This window comes from Mugil cephalus, chromosome 17 (genome assembly GCF_022458985.1).
Source record: "Mugil cephalus isolate CIBA_MC_2020 chromosome 17, CIBA_Mcephalus_1.1, whole genome shotgun sequence".
Classification (NCBI taxonomy): Eukaryota; Metazoa; Chordata; class Actinopteri; order Mugiliformes; family Mugilidae; genus Mugil; species Mugil cephalus.
In genome coordinates this window covers 20,481,164-20,506,947 of record NC_061786.1, presented here as the reverse complement: position 1 = coordinate 20,506,947, position 25,784 = coordinate 20,481,164, and the positions used below count along the sequence as shown (strand labels likewise).

Genomic DNA, 25,784 nt, shown 5'->3' with positions numbered 1-25,784 from the left:
GGAGGGTTGTGGGTTGGCTGCCTTGCTCATGGGCTCCTCCACCAGAGTGACCCTTCAGTCTAAAGTCCAGTTTCCCACTGAGTCAGAACATCTTGTTATTAAACATTTCCGGGCTCTGATTGTGTTTTCACTAAACATCACAACTCAGTACAGCTTCAACAGGTTTTTATTTTCACCTTAAATTACACAAAAACAAAAGGAGAGGAGGGAGGAGGTGGCGTTGGTTCCAGGATGAGTTACTTCTGGGCTGGAATCATGCTGTCGATGGCCTCTCCCTTCTCCAGCTTCTTCTCCATGTCCACCAGCAGCCGGACTCCGTCCACCACCATCTGCACCAGCTCCACCTCAGAGAAACCCAGGCGGTCGGCGTTGGAGATGTCAAAGACTCCGCCCACAGCAGCCGTGTCCACGCCACCTGATGGGGAAACCAGATGTGAGACTAACGTGTGGAACAGGACAAACCCCGATGAACTCGGAACCACGACAGTGAAGGCAACTCACCGGTTCCACGTTTCTGGAGCCTCAGCCTCTTGAGAACCTCCTCAAACTTGGCGTGTTTGCTCATGTTGGGCAGCTTCACGTGGACTCCGGCGCGCAGGCCGGTGCCCAGGTTGGACGGGCAGGTGAGGACGTAGCCCAGATGTTCATTCCACATGAAGGCGTGGCCTCTGTCCTTGAACAGACTCTCGATCTGAACCAAACAGAACCAGGCAGACGTGAGTGAACAGAACCGAGCCGAGCCACAGGTCAGTGATGAGGCTCTGGGTACCGACCTTGGTGAGTCCGGTGCAGAAGCGGTTGAACACCTCCTTCATGTTTCCTCCTTTCTGCATAGAGATCACACGCAGGTGATCCTCCTCGTTCACCCACACCAGGAATGTCTTGTTGTCATTGTGCCTGAAAATGGTGAAAACACACATTAGATCCACGAGTAGAAACATTTGTGGCTGACGGACTGAACTGTAATAGATGTCAAGAGGTACCAGATTCCTCTGGCGTCGGGCCAGTCTCGGGCCATCCCTGAGGCCAGGAGCAGAGGAGACACCGGCTTATCAAACAGGAAGTGGTCGTCGATGAGCTGCTGCTGCTCAGCATCCGTCATGTTCTTCAGGGCGTAGTATTTCCCCTTCAGGTCTCCAGACAGAGAATCCAGAGCTGCAAGCAACAAGAGACATTTAATGAACATGTCTCAAATGTCAAACGTCCACCAAAACATGAAACTAAATCCTGCTACTGCAGCAGTTTGATTGAAAATGATGCATTTAGGACGAACACGTTAATGTCTTTGGTAAAGTAACATCACATTTAAAGGTTAAAAGGTGAAGATTGTTGCAGCTGATGAGCTCAGTTCATCTCGGCTCATTCATTTTCATTATGAACATTGTGTTGTTCCATCTGCTGCCACTAGAGGTCGATCCTGCTGCAGAGATGACTCCATCATCCTGCTTCACTGTTTTTTGTTTTTTTTTTAAACCATGATGCATTTGTTCCAGAACGACAGCTTCCTCCCGTTTCAGGCTCTTTACCTTCGATGGAGAGCTTCTCCACGGCGCGTCTCTCTCCTCGGCTGCAGTGCGGTGGCAGACAGAAGCCGCGGATGCTGCGTCCTGTTCGGACTCTGGAGCTCAGGACGTAGTTGGGGTCGAGGTCGTCGCCGCCCTTTGAAAGGACAGTGATGTTAGACTCATAATATCAGACTCTTACTCTGGTCCGGGCTCAGTGAGGAGCTGTGGTACCTTCAGGTTGTCTGGGTTGAGGTCAGTCTTGTGCTTGTCTGTGGGTTTGTATCCTCCGTGTCTGTCCTCGATCACAGGGTCCAGCAGCTCCTTGAAGACTTCATAAGTCTCCTCGTCCCCGGCAACACAGCCCACAGTCATGATGAAGGGGTGTCCTGCACACAGATATAACAGGGTCACGCAGGAGACAGAGTACAGTGTGTGAAACACATCCTCACTACCTCATGGTGCTGACTGTTACTGTACCAGGATTATCAACCCCTGTCTGAATGACACCATCTATGGTGAAGCCGTTGGGTGTAGCCAGAGCCCTCAGCTTCTTGTACATGTCCAGGGTTAAGTATTTGGCCATGTGGTTGTTGTGCTGACTGAGATCTGGAAACTCATCCTCAGCTAACAGCCTCTTCAGCGTCAGCTTGGCCATACTCTCAGAGCTAAACAGAAAAAAAACAGTCTACATGGTGAGGGCGAGTCACCTCCATACTCCGGTCTCCAGGCTGACCCTGCGATAAGAGCTAAAGATGACATAATAAACCTGACAGCAGCGGAGGATTAGGAGCGGCTGCCCTGCATACATTATGTAACTCTAATCTTTACCATTTGCTGCAGCGCTGGGGAATATTGCTCTGATAATGGAGGCTCGCTCAGGAGGCTGCAGCTCTCCATATGTCTACATGAAGGTCATAATTTATCCCCTTGGAAAGATCACAGTGCAGAAAGCGGTTAGACTCCTCGGACCGGACATTAAACCCAGTGGATCGGACAGAAACAGAACAGATGGCTGCTCCGCCGGGAAGCCGCTCGCGTTTTTTACCTGGGTTATCAACCCCAGTCTGAATGACATCATCCAGGGTAAATCCACTGGGTGTCTGTTTGCTCCTCAGCCGCTCGTACATAGCAGGAGTCAGGATCTTGGCCATGTGATTGTTGTGCTTGCTGAGGTCCGGGTACTCCTGCTCCGGGGTGTACTTCAGCTTCAGCTGGTTGTGCGTGTTACCGAAAGGCATGGCTGCTCCCTGGGCGGAGGATGGAGGGGAGAGACGATGAAAAAGCAGCGAGGAAAAGTGACCGAGATTCAGCGCTCAACACTTGCGGCTCACAGCGACAGATCACATCACACAAACGAGCCTGAGCGCGTTCAAACAGCGAATACATCGGTTTCATTATCTTAAAAAACAACACAATTATTAACACTGTATAGAAAGCATCCAGATGGCTACATTAATCCGCCTATAATGCACTAAAACAGTAAAATTAATATTCTCATTGCACTGCAAGTTAAACCGAACCGTTACCTGTTGTTGTCTGATTTGTGGACTACTACTACTACTACTACTAGTCGTTGACACAAAGATCCCTATTTTTCCGGCCGAGGAGCTCACAAATCTCCAGCGGTGTCCCAGCAGCTCTCAGGTCGGGCCGATGCTCCGAGACTGTCCTTTATAGCCGAGCTCTCCTCCCCCATTGGCTGGTATTTGGAGTCCATTCATTTAATTGGACGCGCTGATTTGGGTCCAGCGGGGACTCCCTCCCCCTCTACACACATTTCACTCATAATTCACAATTGGACAATAAAATCAAAACAGATGAGTTTCAGGGTGCTCGTGTGTTGCATATTCGACTAAACGGAAGTTTAAATATAAATCCGTGTATGCAAAGTAATAGTTATGGACATATTTCAAATTCCAAAATTCCAATTTTGAACGTCTCGATCGCGAATTTGCAATCATGTGATAATTTAAAATGTTTATTAGCATTGCTTTTAAATTAACTTCAGCAAAAATGCAACTTGCACATAAAAACCTTAATAACTTGATCACTTGATGACAATTGCTTTTGGTGAAAAGCACAGATTCACAAACCATATGCACAGTCTCTCTGCGTAAGCTCAGTGTGAGGAGGCGATTTATTGATCCGTGACTCGAGCCATGTCCGGTTTCATCGGTTCAACTTCCTCTGAAAACAACACCACGTGTGCGGGGAATGAATGGGTAGCTGTCAGCCTGGTCCACACGCTCACCCCGCAGCATTAAAGTAAGAATTTATCCCCTAAATACTCAGGTCTGCTCGTCTTCACTCGGCAACCAAGAGAGGACAGATCGCAGAGAAGGTAAGCGAAGAGATTCCAGTTATTCGCGTCCTCGCTGAGTTCAACGGTAGCGTTGCTAAAGTTAGCATGCTGGTTAGTTAGCATGCTAGCTAGTTAGCAACAAGGCACAACTGGCGTCAAACGTTCAACCACTAAACCTGTTAGTTTGAAAACGTACAGACATTTTTGCACTGTGACCTTCCCAAATATCCAAGGTTGTGCTTGTTTCTAAATTGCTTTAAATTCTGACCCAATATCACATCTATGCGTTAGTGAGCCAACCGTTTTCTAAACGAGCTAACGTTAGTTTAAATCTCAGTAACTTCTCACATCTTATCCTCCGTGGGCTGATATTTCCCCTCAATTTACCTTATTTACAGATTATATCAGCGAAAGGTTGTTAAGTAAAGTTCCCGTTATGCCTATCCAGTTAATATACCGAATTAATGGGAAGTAACAACAGGTGAAATTATCTTTGTAAATCAAATTTCTACTAAAAAAATGTCAGGACACTAAGGACATATTAATCACTCACATCATCTCCATGTTCTCGGACATATTTACGTCTCTTTTCTCCAGAAGCAGTAACTTAAAGCGGATAACTTCTCTTCTTTCTCCTAACTAACGTTCCTTTCCGTTAACGGAATCTGCCGTTGGGGTTTTCAGGAGTTAAATGACAACGGTTTGTGCGCGTGGAATTAAAATTAACGCATGTTCGATGGTGGAGCGGTTACCACGGCAACCGCGACAGCAACCAGGGCAGCCATTTTGTTTCCTTTTATTAATTTGAACATAGATTGAAAATAAAATTCTTAAAAAAAAATCAGAGTTAAAATGAAAAGTAATTTACAAAGTCAAAATCAAGTAAATTTAAGATTCTTGGAGCCTACAAATTAAAATAAAATTGCGCATTTGGACTCTTGGAAATGCATTTTACCGTTTAATAACCAGGTTTCATAGTTATGAGTGAATAAATTAGTTTGCCAAAAAAAAAAAATGCATCCATTGTTAATCCATTGTCTACATTCATACATATCAAAATTAACCCCATTTTCCACTTAATATTATTCAGCATAAACTTTTGAAAAGGGCTTTGCCTTATGCAGCCTGCAGCTGGTAGCTAGCATCACACATATCACTCCCAAATCTCCTAGTTTTAAGTAATATATCATCAACCAATACAAACAGAGCCCAGATAATTGTGCTGTTATTTATTTATTTGTTTGCAGTGCATCTACTCTGCCTGTGAATCCAACCTTAATTTGTGTATCACTTGTTGCAGAGTGACAGTGCTCACCATGAGCTTTGTGGAGTACTCAGACTTCATCCAGGATGGGGACGTCGCGATCGTTTACCTCAGCCACAACTCCGTGATGCCCGTCAAGGTGCAGCAGGGCGCCCAAACGCAGACACGCTACGGGGTCATTCGCCACTCCACCGACCTGATCGGTCAGCGCTACGGGTCGAAGGTGACCTGCAGCAAAGGCGGGTGGGTCTACGTCCTGCACCCAACGCCGGAGCTGTGGACCGTCGCCTTGCCTCACCGCACACAGATCCTCTACACCACAGACATCGCCACCATCACCATGATGCTGGAGCTGAAGCCGGGCTCTGTCGTCTGCGAGTCAGGTGAGTCACAGAAAGGACGGTTGTCAGTGTTTGCAGAACAAGAAAAGACACACAAATATCGTTTAAATCGAGACAATAGTTTGATCTAGAGATCAGCCGATATGGATTTTTTTAGAGCCGATACCAATTTTTGGGAGCCGATATTGTTTTCTCTCTCTCCATTTACATGATAAAATGACACAATCATAACATATGTTACAAGTCTCAAGTTATATCGGCACACGCATATTGGCTGATGCCGATACCAGTAAAAAGCACAATCGTCCTGATGCATTGGTCGGTCAATATCTAGTTTGATTGAGAGAGAACTGTGGCCTTAACGCACAACTTTAGCAACTCTTGCACAGAAAAGGTGTAGCTAAACACGGCCACTGCAGGAAAGCAAGAAATCTGAAGCTATGTAGCAATGGGTGTCCATGAATATTCATGTTAAGATAGCTGTAGCGACAACAGAAGAAGAAACGTTTAAGATGTGATGTTGAAATCATCTCTTTTTTTAGGAAACAACCAATGGGGCCAATTGGGAATTGGTGCAGGTTGTGGAACGACTCTCACTGAAAGCAAATACGTAAAGTTCAGCTAGCTAAACTCCAACTGTGCTTACTGGTAATTATTATTTAGCTCATTCATAACCCAATAATTAATAAGGTGCTTTATAATCAAGTAACCTTGATCCTCACTGAGGTTCAATGAAGCTTACGCTGCCTAGGCTAGCTAACTAGCCAGGCTGTTTTAGAAATCTGACCATTTTAAAATACTCAGTTGTGGGTTGTGTGTGCATCCCAGCTTTGTTAGTGGTACACATTGTGGAACAGTCGCATATTTTGTAACTTTTACTTTTCATATGTGGACGTGACTATGGCAGATTGGTGCAGTATCCGCAGTGTTGTAACCGACGGTTGTGATTCATCAACCGCGTTGTCGAAAGAAGGATATTGAAGAAACAAGCGTGTAGCGACTGGGTTTTCTTTTCGAGGTGGTGTGAGGAGCTCAGATTTCTCATTTGAGGGTTTCTGGGAACTAGTAGGGGATGTCAGGGTAAAACCTCTTTACAGGCTTTCTGTTAAACATACTGGAGAGATTATACAGCGATTCAAGTCCTGGGAAAACCTCTGGAAACATCTGGAAATTGTCTTGGCTGCTGACTCAGCGGCCAAACATTGGATGAGCCGCAAAAAATGCTCAGATTTGACACAGACGTCTTCGATTTTAAACTGTGATGTGACTCTTGAGCTTTAGGTATGTGTTCAAAATTATTTGGGTTAGATGAAAAAGTAGCTACAGTCTACGCAGGAAACTTCCCGACAGCACTGGAAATGCTCAGAGCTCGTTACGCAATCGCCGTAGCTACTAGTGCATAAAGCGAAAGAGGAGGTTTGTTCAGCTTGTTAAGTACAAGTGAAACACGAGCCATGACACAGCTGGATTGATTACAATAGAAGCAAATGTGCATGAAGTGGATGAAAGGTTTCCCACACTTACCATTCAGTTTTGTTTCTATCTTTGCACCGTTTGTGCCTCTTATTTTTGTTTTTTTCTTTTTCTTTTTCAATTAAATGAATCACATGTTGCTAAGACGTCTCTGGACTCTTTATGAGGTTACCCAACATGAGCTTTTGATTTGAAAGATTCGTCTGTTGTGGATTGCGTGTTGCAGCCTTCATTTTATGATCTAATGTGACATCAAAATCTTTCCCGCTTTAGCTCAAAGAACCGCCTGATTTTAATCTCCCTGTTTACACCTTTGACTCTCAGCCAGATGTTTTCACCCTCACAGCCTCAGCTGTTGGTATATAACGTTATGTGATTGAGACAGATGTGTCTCAGTGCATGCAGGCGTTATGTAATATGGTTAAAAAAAATCTGTGACATTGCCACGTTTTGTCCTTCCTCAGATTTTTCTCCTCTTATGCTTCCACTTCTTTGCATTCAGATCCATTTCCATTTGTCTAATTGCAATCACCCAGAGTGTGTTGGTGTGTTTGGTGAAGTAGTTTGATTCTTCCAGTCTATAAGCAGCAGTCGGGGTGAGAAGAAATATGTGTGTGCTGCAGTCGTTCATCATGTTTTACTGCTGGCTGCCCTCTACGTTATTGATCGTATATATTTGTCACATGTGAGAGCGTAGATTGGAGGGTCTGCGGGTGATGAATAGGTTCAATTGGTGTTCTGTGTAGTCAGCACAAAAAAACAGCAGTATCTGCATTGCAGGGTGTCCCAGAGTATGGTCGGGTTTTTGTCTCGGTTGGCTCCCGTCGCTGTTTCTGTCCAGAAATAGATGCAAAAGTTCAAAAGCTCACCTGCAAATGCACCATGGGGACACAGATGCACGCTGCTCTATATGGCCTAGGCATCACATCAATTAAATTAAATGTGTTGATTGACGTTGAATTTGTTGCCATGTTCCTCCCAAATTGTGGCCTCTTCTGCTGCCAGGCATCACTGGACAATAGGAAATAAAGTCTGAACCCAATCATATGACGGCCACGCTGCTACTTTGGCTATTACAGTGACTTTAGTCTGATTCTTAGCTGGTGTTCAGTGTCAATAAACAGGAGGTAATGGGCACGGCTTCCAAGTACTGCTTGTAAGTAGTTTGTTTTTTAACATATTGATCTGTACCCAATGCTAATGAGTAGGGATGGGCATCGAGAACCGAGTTCAGTTCATTGATATCATTAGCCCTCATGCTTATCGATTCCCCTTATCGATTCTTTTCATGCCGAAATTCTACGTCCAAGTCCCAAAGGTGGTGGTAATGCACCTGAAAGTTGTTTGCCGACCACCATAAAAAGAAAGAAGAAGAAGAAGAATACGAATCTTTACGCCAAAGTGCATCATTCACATGACATGACAACAAAGAAGAAGCAATGGCGGAGAGACTGAAACGGTCCAAAGTGTGGCTTCACGTCACCCGAAGGGACTGTAACAGCTCAACTTGAAATTTGTGCACCGTAATTTCAAGCAAGGACAGCAACACCACCAACAAGATGAAGCATTTGTCAACGACGCATGGCATTAAATGCAGAGAGAGCTAGTGAGGCTCAATTTCCTATTTGTTTACTTGCACAAGCTCATGCCTTGTTTACACAAAGCCACTTTTTCTAAACCAATAACCAATAATAACCAAAAGAGGAATTGATAATGAATCGGATCGACAATGGCACTGGTATCAATGAAATCTTATTATACAACAAGTAGTTCTGACCAAGCAATCTGATTGGTCAATAAGACATTGCTCAAATCAGCATTACATCACGGCTGACTCATCACTAAAAGTATTGCTCCGCCAAGTCTGTGGCAACGTTGTGTCTATCTCCATGGCAACACAGAGCTGGAGCAGGAAACAACCATGATCAATATAATAGAATATAATAGAAAAAAATCAGCATCTTTGTTATAACTTAGGCAATGAAAGTAAGGATTTTTTGCTCATTTATGCATTATTGATTCAGTTCTGGGACTAGAAAATCATTTCTGTTGCTAGGTCATTACTAAGGTTCGGATTATCTGCCGTAGTGGTGAACTAGGTTCCATTACACACTGATGTGACTGATTGTGTTCCAGTTATTAGTCAGACTCCATTTATTTCCATATTAACGGGAAGCACACTCAAAAAAATTTACATTTTGAGAGCAAAACATCCATCAAAATGAATATATATGTAATTATACGCTTTATTTTGTTGGTAATTGTTGTATTATCGCAATACTATTATATTAATATTGCTTAAATGACGCCAATCCCTACTAATAAGCGACAAAATTCTACTTAGTTTCAATAAATCTCAATATTATTACTACTGTACTATTTATGAATAGTATCATCAGATAAAAGTTTTAAATGTTTCCTGTATTCATAGATTTCATGTTATTAATATGTTGTTATGATAAATCTTTCGATTAAAACAGGGTTAGTCCTTTATAATGTTGTGTTACCATCTTTGACCTACATTTCCACATCCAACATTGAAAGCTATGCGTTGCCCAGGGCGACCTAGGTGAGCTAAAGTAGACAAATTGTGAGTAAGAGGCGGCTAACATTTATCTGGCCACTAAATAGCCTCAAGTCAAAGAAACACATCCGGTGTAAGAAAGTAGAGAACCCTACCAAAGTACTCCATGAGCTACTGACCTCCGCCCATCAAACCAGACGCCTGTTATACCGGCTATTGGGTCATAACAATGCTAATGGTGAGTCATTGGACCATATTTCTACCACATTTGAAGGCGCCTCCCAACCTCGTCTCTTTCCCTTATTTTTCCCCGAAAACTCCTGTAATCTGCATATACCTCAATCTTTATGAGGAATATTTGTCGTAGATGGACTCATAAAGTTTGTTGTATTTCTCTGATGTTGCCGAATTGCGTAACCCACCCCCTGTTGGAGGTTGCGTCACTCTGCTCCTTCATGCAAACATGGCTTTGAATAAAACTGGACGTGTTAATCCACAGTGTCAGCTCATTATTATTATTATTATTATTATTATGTGTCAGCAAGCTGCTGATCCACATTTTAGCGGTGACTGGTAACGCTGCTAAAGTCTGATGGCCATTAACAGCGGTTCTGTGGAGAGGAGACCTTTTGTCAGCTGGCTGTGTAAACATTTAGAGATTACAGGTGATAATTGTGTTGGCTGTTGAGTCGTGCAAGGGAGTCACCCTGGAGTTAGTTTGTTCTTCAATGTTTGTAGCTAATAATTTATAGCGAGTTTTATTTTTCCACACCTGTATCAGTGTTTCACATCGAGCAGTAAAATATTCACTCGTGTTAATGACCTCTGGGCCAGAAAGAGGATGTTGAAAGTCACTTAAACAAAGGGAGCTATTACCCAAATATTTGTTTTTTTCAAGGTTTGATTGAAACTCCCTTCACTTTTTAACTGTAAATGAAGTGGTTTTATGAGGTTTTTGTTAATATCCAAGATTAGATTTCCCCATATTACTTACAGGTTGTTCAGAGGTAGTTTCCAAACCTGCATTGTTTTGTCCTTCGGGGCCAAAGCAACCATATCCTTCCAGGAAGTGGTTTTGGTAACTTGAACAGGTTCAGGGCTGGTTTTGTTGGGAATGTGGGAACGTGATCTGATCATGACCTACAAGTTGGATTGTGCGTTGATGTACGCCCAGGCGTTTGTGTCCCGCTCTGGCAAAAACACTCTTCTGTAACTAACCCCAGATGTGAATCAGCCTTTTAAACACAGAAATATGTCCATCATTTTTTTTTTGCTATTTTAAACCCCACCTTTGGTCCATTTGTTGGTCCATGGCAAAAAATCACCCTCAACTATCACCCAGACACCTGCATTTGACCTTAGAGTTGATCCACAGTGGCGCTTGGGAATGAGCATCCAGAGACCACACTGGTCAAAGACGGGAGGACATTTCTCTGCGGCTTTCGCTTTCTAGATGGACTGCTGGGAAGTTATTTGACCTTTGTCCTGGTTTCGCTTCTCATCCGGCCAACCACGGCGTCGGACTCGATAGGGGAAGAAGATTGAGAGCAGAAATGACCCAGAGTTTAGGTCAAAAGTTACATACAGTCCTCTCCTCCAAGTACTTCTCTACCGGCCGGACATTTCGTTGTGTGAGCAGATCAGAAAACCCCATTATTTGAACATTTCCAACAAAGCAAATCTTTAATTAAAAGGCAGTTCATTGTTGTTTGTGCAACAAAGCATCGTATTATGCTTTTTCTTGTGCCGCCGTTGGCACCAATAAAGAAGCGTCACTGAGGTCAACAAGAAGGGCTCTTACAGTGTGAGGCCCACTCGGAAATGTAGCGTCCACTCACAACTTGCAGACGTTACTCCAATCTTCAGAACCTCACCAAGCAACATCTATTTTGTTGTTGTCGTCTATGTTGGATTGTAGGTCATTTAATCCTCATCCATCTTTCAACACATGCAGGCATTAGCATAGAGCCAAAGGGGAGCTTACCAGCTTAAAAGCCGTTCATAAATAAGTAATATACACTTTACTAGAGGTCTGTGAGCATGTGCCAGTGAAGGTCAACTCAGCTTTCAGATCCCAGCAACACAGTGAGTCACTGCAACAGACCTGCTCAGATACTCCCCATTTTCATTTTTGGAAAGAGTTACTCACACTGTAGTCGCTTGTTGTTCTGCTTTACAACTTCTGTTCGGGATGTTCGTCTGTTTGTTTTCAGTTAAAGCGTCAGTAGATCAGAGTACACTTATTTAACATTCGCTAAAGTTATTCTCAGAATAAAAACGCCTCATGTAAACGTCTCAGTCAGAACAGATTAAAACCTGTTCTTTGCTAACCTTTGCTAATAGTAACATACTGTCTTTTAATGAAGCATATTATTACTATAAGTATGAGTCTGTGATGTTTACTTGATAAATTCTCAAGCCAACAGTCTGTACACACCCAGAATCCAATGCTCAAAGGTCACCACGGCCAAAATACCTGAACACACCTTTGCGGATTCATAACCTGGGCCAAACACCAAAGTTCAGCCGATACATCCTTGGTTTAAAGTTTCCGCCTCGTTTCAAATTTGCGGTTGAACCATTCCAACGTTTCTCTCTCTCTCCCGACGCCAAATACCAACCGATACCTACATTTTCGTTGCCACCCAAATCAATGCGTTATGTGACCACCTCACTCTGAACAGACTGAGAACAATCCGATCTGGAGGGATGGTGTCAACTATTGACAGTGTGATCTCCTCTCTGGTTGGAATAAATCCATTCTCTCTGAGCATGTTCGCTCCATGTGGGGGTAAATATCAGGTGACGAGTTTGCAGGAAGGACAGAAAACAGCCAGTATTTTGAAATATAAGCAAAACTGGAATCCATGTGGGCAGCAACAGTGGCGGCATCTCGGTCATTGTCTTCATGTCAGTCAATTCAGGGTTGGAGAGAAAACTGAAGAAAGCGTCGTCTTCTGTTGTATTACGTGCATGATGTTTTGAAGCATGTAAACACACGTTATCAGATCATTTTAGTTTGTGTCCATGGGAACAGTTAATTAACCACACTTTTTGTGCAACAAAGTTGAATTTAAACCACGGTGTGAAAAAGTTTTCCCTGTACGTGAGGTTCTGTGAATCCGTCATAGACGTGACTGTCACCCTCATCCATCGTCTTTATCATGGAAACTGAACCCAGTGGCATCCTGGCGCGAAGCCCGAGGTCGGCCATGTGTTGATTGATCGTCTGTTTATGCAGATCGAGTTCTGTTTGAGCTCTAGACCCATCACACAGATAAAACTGTGCTCGCAGCCACTTGCCCCTCGATGGTAAACTTTATAAGTTCACTCTTTCAGAACAGTGTTACGGTGTGGTGACCTCCTAAATTCATCACTTTGCTGCAGAACCAACACGACACGGCGCATCGCCTTGTTTTATGTCCCTTGCATCATAAATCGAGTTATCTTCCAGCGTTGATTAGACAGAATAAAACACTGTAAAAGCTAGTAAATGGTTTTCCGAGCTGAGTAGAGACCAGAAAACACAACGGTGACCTGTTGAGAAAAAAAAAGAAGAAGAAGAGGGGGGACTTTATTTTATTTCATCATGGTTCTGGCTAGACAATAAGGGGAAGCATGATGGAGTAGCAACCTCATAGCAAGAACAAGGACAAGGATGTGAGAACGGGACTCACTAAATACATGTGGAGCATGAAGAAGTGCAGCTGTTTCTGTATTAGTTTACTCATTCAGGCAAAACAGCTACATGCACGGCTGCAGATAATAATCATACTATTTTGTGAACTTGGATTTAATTTTTGGGAGGAGAAATGATGGGGTGCAAAAAAGCAGAAATGTCCTTTTAATAAAAGAATTATTCCAGATTTGCACAAGTATCGAGATACTTGAGTCACGATACGATACATTTTAAGAGAAATTTTAAGAGTCAAAAAACAATAATAATCCAAATGATCAATTTCTAATTTATCGTTAAATCGTTCAGACTCGTCCCAAAACATGACTTTTTCTTTTAAAATCGATAATAAGTCATTCAAAATCAATCAATCGTAACAAAAAGTATCGCGATATATTGCAATATCGATATTATTTCCCACCTCTAATGTAAAATAAACATTCTTTCGTTATCCTCTGCTAATCCCTTTGTTCTTTGGGCCGAGCTCTACCCTTCTACCAAATTTCAGTGGAAGTCTGTAAAGTAGTTGCTGAGTTTGCTCGTTTTAAAAGATGGGAACTAAACATCTCGTCACAGAAAATACGACCTCAGGGAACAAACAAAACCACTGGCACATTTAAATTTAAATATACATATGTGTCATTATCTGGACTTCCAGTTCAGTGACAGCTTGTCCTTCATGGCACGGAGATAGCAATTTGTTGTCGTTATCAATAAATGAGGTAAAAACCAAATCTAAGTGAGTTTTTTTGTGGGTGTCCTTATTCCTGCTGCTTCTAAAGTTTCCCCATTGACTGTTGTTTGCAGCCACACACCATCCGCTCCAGCAGCGTGAGGTTTTAGCAAGTCAAAGTACAGCCGCCGGGTGAACACTGCCCTCTTTGTCGCCACACTAACAAAGGCGGCGGTGATGTAATATCAGGAGAATAAGGAGGAGGAGGAGGAGGTGGTGGAGGAGGTGGGGTGGAGGATCTGCAGGCCACTCGTTGTAACTCTCCATTCACGTGACCGGTGCCATTTTTTCCTCCTCTTCTTGTAAAAAAATCACTCGTTCTCAGACTGTACATTGGCGGGCTTTGTTTGTGGCACCAACTGGACGGCTGCAGGGTGTGTTCAAGGCCCACTCGGAAATGTAGCATCCACTCGTCGGCCCAGAGGAGAAAGTGGAGCGGTGTGAAAGTGTGGGTGTGTTGGTAGTAACAGCTGAGAGCAGTTTAGACTGGATCAGGATGGAGGGAGGCGTTCGCTGTCCTTTATGAGACACTTCAGCTTTTATTTCTTACAGCGTGTTCACACTTTATATGATATAATAATGTCAACCTGGTTAAAGTTCAGAGGCTGAACTAGTTAGGAAGGAAGGGAGAGAGGAAGGAAGGGGGGAAGGAAGGATGGGTGAGAGGAAAGGAGGAAGGAAAGAAGAGAAGGAAGGATGGAAGGAAAGAAGGGAGGGAGGAAGGATGGGTGGAACGGTGAGAAGATGGAAGGAAGGGTGTGTGAGAGGAAGGAAGGAAGAAAGGAAGGAAAGGTGGCTGAGAGGAAGGGAAGGAAGGAGGATGGAAGGGGGGGGAGAAAGGAAGGAAGGAGAGATGGATGGATGGAAGGAGGGAAGGAAGGAAAAAAGTCAACTTGTGAATGTGACCTGTCCCACATATTCTTCCTGGCCATCGAGCCTCCCAGCTAATACTAGCTCCTCCTAGCCTCCCAACTAATACCAGCTCCTCCTAGCCTCCCAGCTAATACCAGCTCCTCCTAGCCTCCCAGCTAATACCAGCTCCTCCTAGCCTCCCAGCTAATACTAGCTCCTCCTAGCCTCCCAGCTAATACTAGCTCCTCCTAGCCTCCCAACTAATACCAGCTCCTCCTAGCCTCCCAGCTAATACTAGCTCCTCTTAGTTAATACTAGCTCCTCCTAGCCTCCCAGCTAATACTAGCTCCTCCTAGCCTCCCAGCTAGTACTAGCTCCTCTTAGTTAATACTAGCTCCTCCTAGCCTCCCAGCTAATACCAGCTCCTCCTAGCCTCCCAGTTAATACTAGCTCCTCTTAGTTAATACTAGCTCCACCTAGCCTCCCAGCTAATACTAGCTCCTCCTAGCCTCCCAGCTAATACTAGCTCTCCTTAGCTTCCCAGAACTGTACCACCAGCTGGTCTTGTAGTCTTTGTGGTGTGTTCAAGTGCAGCTTTTTAGTCCAGACACATGAGATGCGAGCTAACATCACAGCTGTAAATGGAGCCAAACTCTGATGTACCTCCAACGTCTGGAGATTTTTTATTTATTTTTTTACTTCATCTCCCCCCGTTTGGTTTTCCAGGTACAGGCAGCGGCTCCCTGTCCCACGCCATCCTCCGCACCATCGCCCCCACGGGCCACCTCCACACCGTGGAGTTCCACCAGCAGCGAGCCGAGAAAGTGGCCGAGGAGTTCAAGGAGCATCGCGTGGATCATCTGGTCACGGTGCGGAACCAGGACGTGTGTCAGGACGGGTTTGGAGTGACGGGGGTGGCGGACGCCGTCTTCCTGGACATCCCCAGCCCCTGGGAGGCGGTGGGACACGCCAAGGCTGCTTTGAAGAAGCGAGGTACCAGGAGTAATTTTCATTTTTTCAGTTTCTGTTGAAGCAGGCGGAGAGTTTGACGCAGTTAATCCTTTAACTTTCCTCTGGGTGGTTCCTGGACACGAGTTGTGTTTGAGTAAATGCTGCGTTCAACGTGTCATTTTCTTCTGGTTTCATTGATTATAGTCATTATAGGATTCAACACATTTCTCAAAACAAAAACAAACAAAAAATCAGGCAGACGCAACAACTTTTTTTTTTTTTTTTTTTTTTTTAACTGTGTGCCAACTTTGATTTCTCAAGAACAAAACCACTTAGAGTGATTCTGACTTTTGTGATAGAAACTTGAGAAACCTGAGTCTTTCAAAAGAGACTAAGACCTTGAATACTTGGTCCCAAATAGACGTTTTCTTACAAAACGCTGAGATGATAAGAGGTTAACCCTGTTAACACAAAATATAAAAACATTATATTATTATGGTTATATCGGTACAAAAAATATATGCATTAAATGTGGAAGGAGGGAAGGAAGGAAGGGTGGGTGAGAGGAAGGAAGGAAGGAAGGATGGGTGAGAAGAAGGAAGAAAGGAAGGAAGGAAGGAAGTAAGGGTGGGAGGGTGGGTGGGTGGGTGAGTGAGAGGAAGGAAGGAAGGAAGGAAGGAAGGAAAGGTGAGAGGAAGGAAGGAAGGGTTAGAGGAAGGAAGGAAAGAAAGAAGGAAGAGTGGGTGAGAGGAAGGAAGGAAGGAAAGGTGAGAGGGAGGAAGGGTGAGAGGAAGGAAGGAGGGAAAGAAGGAGGGAAGGGAGGGTGAGAGGATGAGAGGAAGGAAGGAAGGAAGGAAAGGTGAGAGGAAGGAAGGGTTAGAGGAAGGAAGGAAAGAAAGAAGGAAGGGTGGGTGAGAGGAAGGAAGGAAGGAAAGGTGAGATGGAGGAAGGAGGGAAGGGAGGGTGAGAGGATGAGAGGAATTGAAGGAACTATGGAAGGGTGAGCGGAAGGAAGGATGAGAGGAAGGAAGGAAGGAAGGAAGGAAGGGTGGGTGGGTGGATGGATGGATGAGAGTAAGGAAGGAAGGAAGTATGGAAGGGTGAGAAGAAGGACGGAAGTATGAGAGGAAAGAAGAATTATTTGCACTGAAACATGTGAATGGTCCGACTGTGAGTCTATGATGTATGACAGTGAAAACTGCTGCAGTCAGATTATGATCCTTTGTGTAGTTGCGTTGTCTTTGAGCTCATATTAAGTTTCAGTTTATTTTATTCAGATTCGTTTTAGTCCTGATTGGGACATTTAAGAGATTTCTCTAAATATTCGTTTGTATTTCCTTTATGTGTAAAAGCGTCTTCAGACGAACCGTCACCTGATGATGAATATTCTCTGTGACTCGTCCTTCAGCAGCAGCAGCAGCAGCGTGACTGTGACTGAGCACGTTTTAAAATAGCAGACGGTTAATGTATCCTCCCATCCTCCCGTCCTCCATCACCCCATCACCCTTCTCTCTCAGACCGACCATCGATCTGGGCCACTGCTCCTCTCATTAACATTGCATTAGTTATTAGGTACATGAGCACAACACAAGCTCCAGCCAGCGAGGCAGAAAACGTGTCGGCGTGTCCGGGCAGGTCTGATGCTTATAGGTGAAGAGACGGAGGTCTCCTAGCAACGAGCCGAGCCTTTTAACACAAAGCTGAGAATGAAATATAGAATATGTTGACGTCTGCAGGTTTGAAAAGGGTTGAAGGGTTTAAATTCAATCTAGTTTTAGAGAAAATGTCCTCAGATATTTAGAAAAGGCCTAAATGTTTAATGTCCTTCACCTTCTCCGTCCACATATGAAGAGACTTCATCACGGCCCATCGCATCAACTGGGTCTGTGTGAATGGAGTTAGCTAAGGAAGGAAGGAAGGAAGGAAGGAAGGAAGGAAGGAAGGAAGGAAGGAAGGAAGGAAGGAAGGAAGGAAGGGTAATAGGATGGAAGGAGGGAAGGAAGGGAGAACAAAATGAAGGAAGAAAGTCAGGAAGGAGGAGAGGAAGGAAGAGTAAGAACAACGAAGGAAGGAAGGAAGAGCAAAAAGAAAGGAAGGAAGAGCAAAAAGAAGAAAGGAAGAGCAAGAAGAAGGAATGAAGGAAGAGCAAAAAGGAGAAAGGAAGAGCAAGAAGAAGAAAGGAAGGAAAGATGGAAGGAAGGAAGAGCAAGAAGGAAGGAGGGAAGAGCAAAAAGGAGAAAAGAAGGAAGGAAGAGCAAGAAAAAGAAAGGAAGAGCAAGAAGAAGGAAGGAAGAGCAAAAAGGAGAAAGGAATGAAGGAAGAGCAAGAAGAAGAAATGAAGAAAACAAAGAGAAGGAAGGATGGAAGGAAGGAAGGAAGGAAGAGTAAGAAGAAGAAAGGAAGAGCAAGAAGAAGGAAGGAAGAAAGCAAAAAGGAGAAAGGAAGGGCAAGAAGTAGAAAGAAAAGAAGGAGGAAGAGTTGGGGAAAGAAAAGAAGAAAAAGTTGCATGAAAAAAGATGTGAAAGATGGAAGAGTGTGATGAGTTTGATGCAGCAGGTGAGAAGAAATAATGAAATGTGAAGACAGAGCAGAAATGTGGAGAGTCAGAGGAAGTAAAACTGAAGCCATAATACTGTGGAGATGGGAGCTGCCATCTTGGATTTGGCTCCGTGTGGGTTCATTGGCGCAGTGGATTTAATGGTAGGAACCAAAGTTAATGTTCAACTGTCCTGCAGACAAAGAGAGGTGCACGGTGGCTAATTAAAGTCCACAAATCATGTCCAACCAGGAAGTATCACAACTTCTCTCTCCGTCTCTCTGTCTCCAAGCCGACTTCCACTTTTACAACCTTTGTTTTAGATACGGTTGTTCTCTGCATGTGGCCGTGGAAAACAAATCAAGCCTTTCCTTATGAAGCCACATCGAGCGGCTCTGTCCCTGCAGCATAACCCTGTATGGTCATGGGACTGACTCTGTAATCTGGCTACACTCTATTTATCTCTATCTGTGTGTGTGTGTGTGTGTGTGTCCATGCAAAAGCTCAAGAAAGGAAAATGTAGCAGTGCCACCATAAAAGGGAGTCGGAGAGGAGGTGGTAGAGTTGCAGGGCAGCGTCCTCGCTCCTCCTGAATTCCTCTGCATATTGGGGCTTTCTTTTTAAAACTGTGCTGCATTTATGTGCATCCGAGTGGGTAATAACATTCACTGTGAGACCCATAAACCACTGATCAGAAATTAATTCATGAAATCCTTTGTAATAGTTTCTTTTTTCTGCATCTTCTCATTAGAAAATATAAATTCATGTGTTTCCATTTGTGTGGGAGATTTAAAACGTGACAGAAGCTCCAGCTCTGACAGGATTTTAATTATTATAGGCAATTAAAACTTACAAAATTCCCAAAATATCAACCCTTCTCCACAATTTAGAGGCTCCACAGATCATTTTTAATAATACAACTTCACCAGAAATGTAAACAAAGCCAAAAAAGACTCCTGCCTACATCCCCCTAAAGTCCATAAATCTAAACTTTCATTATGTTTGTTGCTCAAAGCTTTTCTCAGGCTCAACTCAAAGTCTCTGAGAACTTGTTTTTCTGGAGTGGACGCGGTGTAAGACAGGAGGCAGTGAAATATTTCTCTCTTTTTTATTTTTTTTTTTCCCTCCATGTTGTAATTCTCCTAATGTTTTGGCCTGAAGCCCGGCTCCATTCGGCTGGAGGACCATGAATCCTAACAGACCGACCCCTCCCTCCCCGTTCCCCCTCTGCAGACTTATGATCTTATTATGCAACCGTAAAGCACGGCACAAAGAAACACTCGAGAACTGGGCCTCGACGAACGAGCTCGTTTGATGCGCGTTTTCGAGCGACAGCTTCGTTTTAATATTCCGTGGTATAAATAACCTCTTTTCCTGGTTTAGTCATCAACGCGACCCCTCCCTGCAAGTGTTGGTGCGGGTCGCTAAGAAACCACTGGGTTGTGTTTATGGTCTGGTCCTGTTAGCCAAAGGAACGACTGCTATCTGAAACATCCAGAGGTCTCCTGTAATGTTTCAGTAACATCAAAACTTGGATACCGTATCCCATCCTGCATGGCTCCTTCCTGTGTCCGCCCTGTTTTTAAAGTTTCTATAGCCTCTGGATGTTTAGTAGGTCATTAAAAAAACAAAAATTGTAGCAGATAAAAGGCGCATAAAAAGAGTAGTTGAAAGAGGAAACTGTGTTTGTTTGTACGACGAGGTAAAAGACATTACATATCGATTATCGGCCCGATATCAGCGAAAAGTATCGGATTATATCGGCCTACATCTAAAATCTACCAAGCAGCTTCTATCCAGCAGCAAACAGAGACCATGGGATCACACCATGTGTGCTAAGGTGCTAACAAAGTAGCGAGACGTAGCAGTGATGTCGGCCAGTATTTTTCGTTACAACACTTCCGAAAACACAGCCGAAAGCAGTTTTTATTTGATTTATTGAGGTTATTTTTCAGGGTCTTCTAATATCGCAAGACCAAATCTTTTTTAACATTTCACACTAAAAAATAAGTAATAAACGCATGTATGATTCATGCTGCTATGGTATCGGATCGGTATTGGTATCGGCCAAGGCTGCAGTATCGGTATTGGTATCGGCCAAGGCTGCAGTATCAGTATCGTAGCGGAAGTGAATAAGTTGTATGGGGACACCCAGATAAAAGACACAAAAGACCGAAGCATGTGGACGTCAGATAGTCGTCAGATGGATTCCTATGAAGTTTGTTGCCTCAATCTTAATAAACTGCACTGACGGCAACAAATCAGTGATATTCAAAGAGTTGGATTGACTGATACAGTTGATTTGACTTTTGTTTTCTACATTTCTGCATAAAAATGACTCAAAACATCATCAGACTTTCATCGTTTGTTGTGACATGGACAGTCCTGGTTGATCAACTGCACAAGGTGCCGGTAAATAGTGCAACATTAGCTAATTAAGCTAATTTCCAGCTGTAGCCCCAAGTCAGGTGGTGAAGGGCGTCCTGAAAGTGAAATAAAATATAAGATGTTATCAACATAGGTTAAAGTGGGGACAGAAAAGTAGACAAAGAAATATTTTGCTTTTCTGCTGATTTATTAGAGAAAATGAATTATTTGTTCATATCTGTGTGGTGCAAAACTAAGCATTTTAGCTCATTTCCTCCGAACAGAACCGCTTCACTTCTGACATGTTGGTGGTTTCCTCACATGAACTGGTTGCTTCATGTCCTTCCGCGACATTTCTATTGGATTAAGGTCGGGATTTTCTCTTGGCCGATCCTCTTTAACCATTCTGCTGTAAAAAAACGACATGTGTGCTCGGGGGGTTTGTTGTCTTGGTGCGTGACCCGGTTTCTCTTAATATTCGGCTCATGGACGTTTTTCTTTTGCTGCTAGAATTCAGGAATCGTTGGTCCGTCGGTAAAGCCAGGCTGTAAAAATAGACTGAAGTCACCTCTCTGACTGATTCAGATTCCAAGCAGAGGATATAATGTGTGTTTAACCAGAGCTCCAGCATTCTCCAGCTGCAGGGCTCATCCTCCGGTCTTCAGGTCAGCCGGTGAAAGTTTTCTTGGACCGCTGCTCCGGCCTCCCGCCGCCATCACAGCGGGGCCTCATTTAGAGACGAGAGGCCTCGGGCCGGCAGGTGATCTCTGTTCATTAGAGCGCCGGCTCATCCCCTGGTGATCCACAAACCTCAGCATGTCGCCTGTTACGGGCTAAGACGGGAAAAACATGCTCTGGACTGGGGCCGCGGGGTGGAAAATAAACAGATTGTTAATGGAGTTTAGATTATTTATGTCTGTTCAGTGTTTGTAAGCACAACTTCTGCACGTGATGTTGTCTATTTGTCTTGGAGGATGATGGAGAGAGGTCACGACGGGTGATAAAGATGGAGATAACGAAGAATGGGATGAAAAGACATATAGATATAAATGGATGAATGGATGGATAAATATAGTTTGAAGTTTGGACGACGAGGGAATCCGTCGACATGTGGACGAGGTTCAAGGAAACAAACGAAAGATGGAGCTCGGAGGCTCGACAGGAAGTGATGTCATGACTTACCTCTAATCTCTAATGGCTCAAGATTAAAGTCATTGTCTGTGTCTCAGGCCAATCAAATAATTTTGGGAGGTGCTTTATGTTGTGATTGCGAGAACTTTTACCAGTAGTCATTTCCGATTGGTTGGAGGAGCGTCCAATCAATGCAGGGGTTGTTTATTTGGTAACAATTTGAATTTCAGACCGTCCGGATCAACCGGCTTTTAAAAAGTGCAGCTTAAAAAAACGAGACGGTCTTTATATCGTCGTCTTCTTCTTCTTGTCTCCAGCAGGAGGCCGGCTGTGCTCCTTCTCCCCGTGCATAGAGCAGGTCCAGAGGACGTGCGACGCTCTGTCCGATCACGGCTTCGAGGAGATCGACACCCTGGAGGTTCTGCTGAGGGTCCACGAGGTCCGGACCGTCTCCCTGCCGCTGCCGGACTTCGGCTCCGACTCGGAGGAGGCGCCTCCCGCCGTGGGCGCCACGGAGCACCCCTCCGTGACCATGAAGACCACCACGCCGCCCAGACGGATGCCCGGCCACACGGGGTACCTCACCTTCGCCACCAAACCCAGAAGCTGAGCTCTCCAAGTTTATAATCAGCCTTCTCTTCAGTGTAATTTCTACAATTTTATAAGATTACCAGCGGGAGGGTGCCAGGCTCCCCCAGGTCCCGGTTGGCACCGCAGCGCCAAGAGGATTTACAGCTTTGTGTTACGTAACTTGAAAGTGCTCTGTCACTTCTGTCACTTGGCACCGGTTTGTTGCTTGCATCAAGCAGGAGTTAAAAAAAAAAAAATCCAAGTGACAAAGTTATTTCTGAAAATTTCCCATTTGAACTATTTTTTTTTTTAAGAGTTCATTTTTAAATGAAGAAGTTTTCTTTTTTTGACACATTTGTAGTCTATTTAACATGAAAATATTCACGTTTTAAATCCATCTGTGCACAGACTGGTGGTGAAGTCCTTCCTTCTTTACTTTTACCTGATAAACACATTTATAAAAAATCTCTTTTGCTCACAAGAATGTTCATTTATTTTTATACATAGCACATCAGGGGCTTTATAAAAGGAAAAAGAGGGAAAAGTTCTCAATTTTATAGCGATAAAAATATGAATTATGAAGGAATATTCTCAATTTTTCAATTTCAGTTCTTTGGTGTTTTATGCAGTTTTGCTCTCAGAATCTATACACTACAAAAACAGTATTACTAGAAAGAACCAAAATATTCTTATATTCACTCAAATCATCTTGTATTGACAAAACTGAGCTTTTTTTTACTTAATTCTTAAAATAAGCCCAAAGTTCTTGTCTCTGAACAGTATATAAGTTGTATTTCTTTGATACAAGGGTTTTTTGCCTTCTTGAAATTCCTTTTTTTTGCAGTTTATGCATCTTTTTTGACATGATAACTCTCTTTCTCTTAAAGAAGAAGAAGCAACTCAGTGAGACTTTTCCTGAGAGAACCCAAACAAACAAATGAAACATAAATATTATAATTTAATTCAAGGAAAATGGGCCATTATTACATAACTGCTGTGACCGCCTCTGTGCAGCAGTTGCCCGTAACTAAATGTTTCTGGTAACCGCTGATCAGTGGTGCACAGCAGCTTTTAGTGATTCAGTTCAGTTCACTTCAGTTGTGAGATGTTGGTGGTTTCCTCACATGAACTGAGGCTTCAGGTCCTTCCACGACATTTCTATTGGATTAAGTTCAGGACTTTGACTTGGCCGTTCTTAAGCATTCATCTAGTTCTTCTCTAACCGTTCTTTAGTAGAACCACATGTGTTCTTGGACCCGTCGTCTTGCTGCATGACGCAGTTTCTCTTCAGATTCAGTTCGTGGACACATGTCATTGGTTCAAGCCGTCCTCGTCCAGATGCAGCAGAACAGGCTGTTTCATGCATGTGAAGATCAACTAAAGCTTTGAGTCATTTTTATGCACAAAAGTATAATTTTCTTTACGAGCTTCTGCCTTTTTTTAAGCGTTAAAAATACGCAAAGAGTCACCACACAGAGGAGTTCAGGCCCGACTGTCAGAAGCGCCCGTTGAGGTTTCCCACTCCACTCTTTGCGAGGACAGATCTCTGGTTAACGGTATAATCCAAAGCTTACTGTGGGTTATAAAAAGCACTGTGGCCGAGTCTGCTGTGCTCAGACAGGTGAGCGAGTGCGGCCGCCAGTTTTCCAGTCCAACCTCTTTGTTTTGTTTTTAATCAGTTCTTCCACCAAAACACGGAGAGACAGAACTAAATATTGCGTTTTCTCACATTAGCAGCTAGTGTGTGGGTGGAGGAAGTGACTAACATTCCCTTACCAGGAGGAGCAGCAGCAGGAGCAGCAGCAGGAGGAGGAGGTGGTGGATGTTACAGCTGATTCATTCAGTTTAATTGAGTTGCGAACGAGTCGACTCGAAGCTGCCGCTGCTGCTTCAACTGGAAAATATCTGTTCACGTTGTGCAAAGGCTGCGCTGGTTCCTATTTTCATATAAGCAGCAGATTATTGATGTTGTGTAAACATCTGGACCATTTGTTGTCTTCGGTTTAGTGTCTTTCAGCTTGTTTTGGGTGCAGCAAAAAAAAAGCAACAGGAAACTATTGGAGAGAAACTAGTTTGAGTTAATTTGCTGAATGAACGAGCTGAAATCATCTCGAGAGTTTTGCAAATGCTCGTATTCGACGTTGCTCAGGACCATCTGCCAAGTAAAACACGACCTATATACAGCGTAGAATGCAGTTTTATGGGTCAAACGGGTCAAATTATCGTAAATTAGGGGATTTTTGGTGATTATTGATCGTAAAGAGGGCGATATTATCTTACAAATACAATAGTTGTCGCCTGGCAGCGCTGTGTAACTCTCATAAAGTCTCGTCATGTGAGTCTCCAGCTAAATGAATCGATCAAATGACCTCCTGCATCATCTCCAGTGATGCCCGTAACGGGGAAATGGGGAAAAAACACGTTCCTCCTGCATTTATGCAATAAATTTTTATATTGATACATCTGAAAAACCACGTAAAATGTTTTAGAAATGTAGGTGTTTCTATTACCTTTTTTTTTAATGTGATATTTGGTTTTTGCGCATTTCTAGGTCTAATGGAAACACATACACGTCATCAGAGTCATCTCTGTTTACAACAAGCAATGCTCTGATTGGTTGCATTGGTTAATATCCAATTGCATGCAGAGTTATTTTATTTCTATGTCTCAGTTGAAATACAACCTACAATAAAACACAAATACCTCAAATAATGTGAATAAAAATGGTGAGACCACCTCAGCCAGAACAGACTGACCTGATAGGAAGCGTTAATTTAAACCTTTGACAATCTCATCTCTTAATAAATATGTAAATAAACTCTTGACCTGCTGGTTTCGCTCTGGTTGGAATAAGTTCAGGCTTTCTGGGCGTATTTTCCTCCACGTTGGAGTTTCCAAGAGGAACGGAAACATGGAGATAGAAAAACAACTGGATGTTTGCAAAGATGAACCAAACTGGATCCATGTGCACAGCAACGCCGGTTGCACAGTTGGGAAAGAAAATACGCATATATTATGCATCATGCTTTTAAATAGACAGATATACTAATGGACAGAAAACACAGGGGCGTGCAGGTTTAAAAAAAAATATATAATAACAGTATTAAAATATTGTGTGATAAGAGGAATTTGCTACACAATGTGTGAATGTGTGCATCAAAAACCTAAAAAAAATACATTTTAAAAATGTTGTTCTGCACTAAATCTGACAATCGCCATCACTGTGGCAATAAACCCACTTCTGTATCAGGGAGTCTGGTTTGAGGCCTCAGATTACTATTAACGATCACTGTAATCCACTTTACTCCTACATTTGTGCATCCTAATGCTTTTCTTCCGCAGCAAACGAATCAAAATGTCTTCGAACTGAGAGCGCAGCGGAATTCATTTCCACTAAATCATCTTCTCTTGGTCATCTTCCAGAAAACTGAGTCACGAAATCAAAGCAGAAAGGGGGGGAGGGAGGGGGGGTCTAATAATCCGGCGGGTCCAGGCCGGGAATAGCAGCTCTGAGCCTCTGGAAATCCTGCTGCTGCTTAATCCGCTTGTCTTCTGCCCT

The 25,784-nt window shown here is 43.5% G+C and overlaps 2 protein-coding genes across 5 annotated transcripts; one reads left to right on the top strand and one right to left on the bottom strand.

Moving 5' to 3' along the window:
- Positions 1–148: 148 nt before the first annotated feature.
- Positions 149–4,510, bottom strand: ckba (creatine kinase, brain a). Of its 2 annotated transcripts, none has more exons than XM_047611069.1 (8): positions 4,361–4,510; positions 1,983–2,170; positions 1,737–1,891; positions 1,527–1,659; positions 984–1,155; positions 774–897; positions 502–691; positions 149–415 (listed from the first exon to the last, which is right to left on the bottom strand). In XM_047611069.1, the coding sequence occupies exons 1-8, from the start codon at positions 4,381–4,383 to the stop codon at positions 237–239; spliced, it is 1,164 nt and encodes a 387-aa protein (XP_047467025.1). In that variant the 5' UTR covers positions 4,384–4,510; the 3' UTR covers positions 149–236. The 2 variants fall into 2 exon arrangements, with proteins under 2 accessions (XP_047467025.1, XP_047467026.1); XM_047611070.1 differs by lacking the exons at positions 1,983–2,170; positions 4,361–4,510 and adding exons at positions 2,551–2,752; positions 3,032–3,206.
- trmt61a (tRNA methyltransferase 61A) lies at positions 3,625–22,706 on the top strand. Of its 3 annotated transcripts, none has more exons than XM_047611073.1 (4): positions 3,625–3,846; positions 5,108–5,454; positions 15,397–15,663; positions 21,976–22,706. In XM_047611073.1, the coding sequence occupies exons 2-4, from the start codon at positions 5,124–5,126 to the stop codon at positions 22,263–22,265; spliced, it is 888 nt and encodes a 295-aa protein (XP_047467029.1). In that variant the 5' UTR covers positions 3,625–3,846; positions 5,108–5,123; the 3' UTR covers positions 22,266–22,706. The 3 variants fall into 3 exon arrangements, with proteins under 3 accessions (XP_047467029.1, XP_047467028.1, XP_047467027.1); XM_047611072.1 differs by having other exon boundaries at positions 3,628–3,846; positions 5,055–5,454; positions 21,973–22,706; XM_047611071.1 differs by having other exon boundaries at positions 3,634–3,846; positions 21,973–22,706.
- Positions 22,707–25,784: the final 3,078 nt, after the last annotated feature.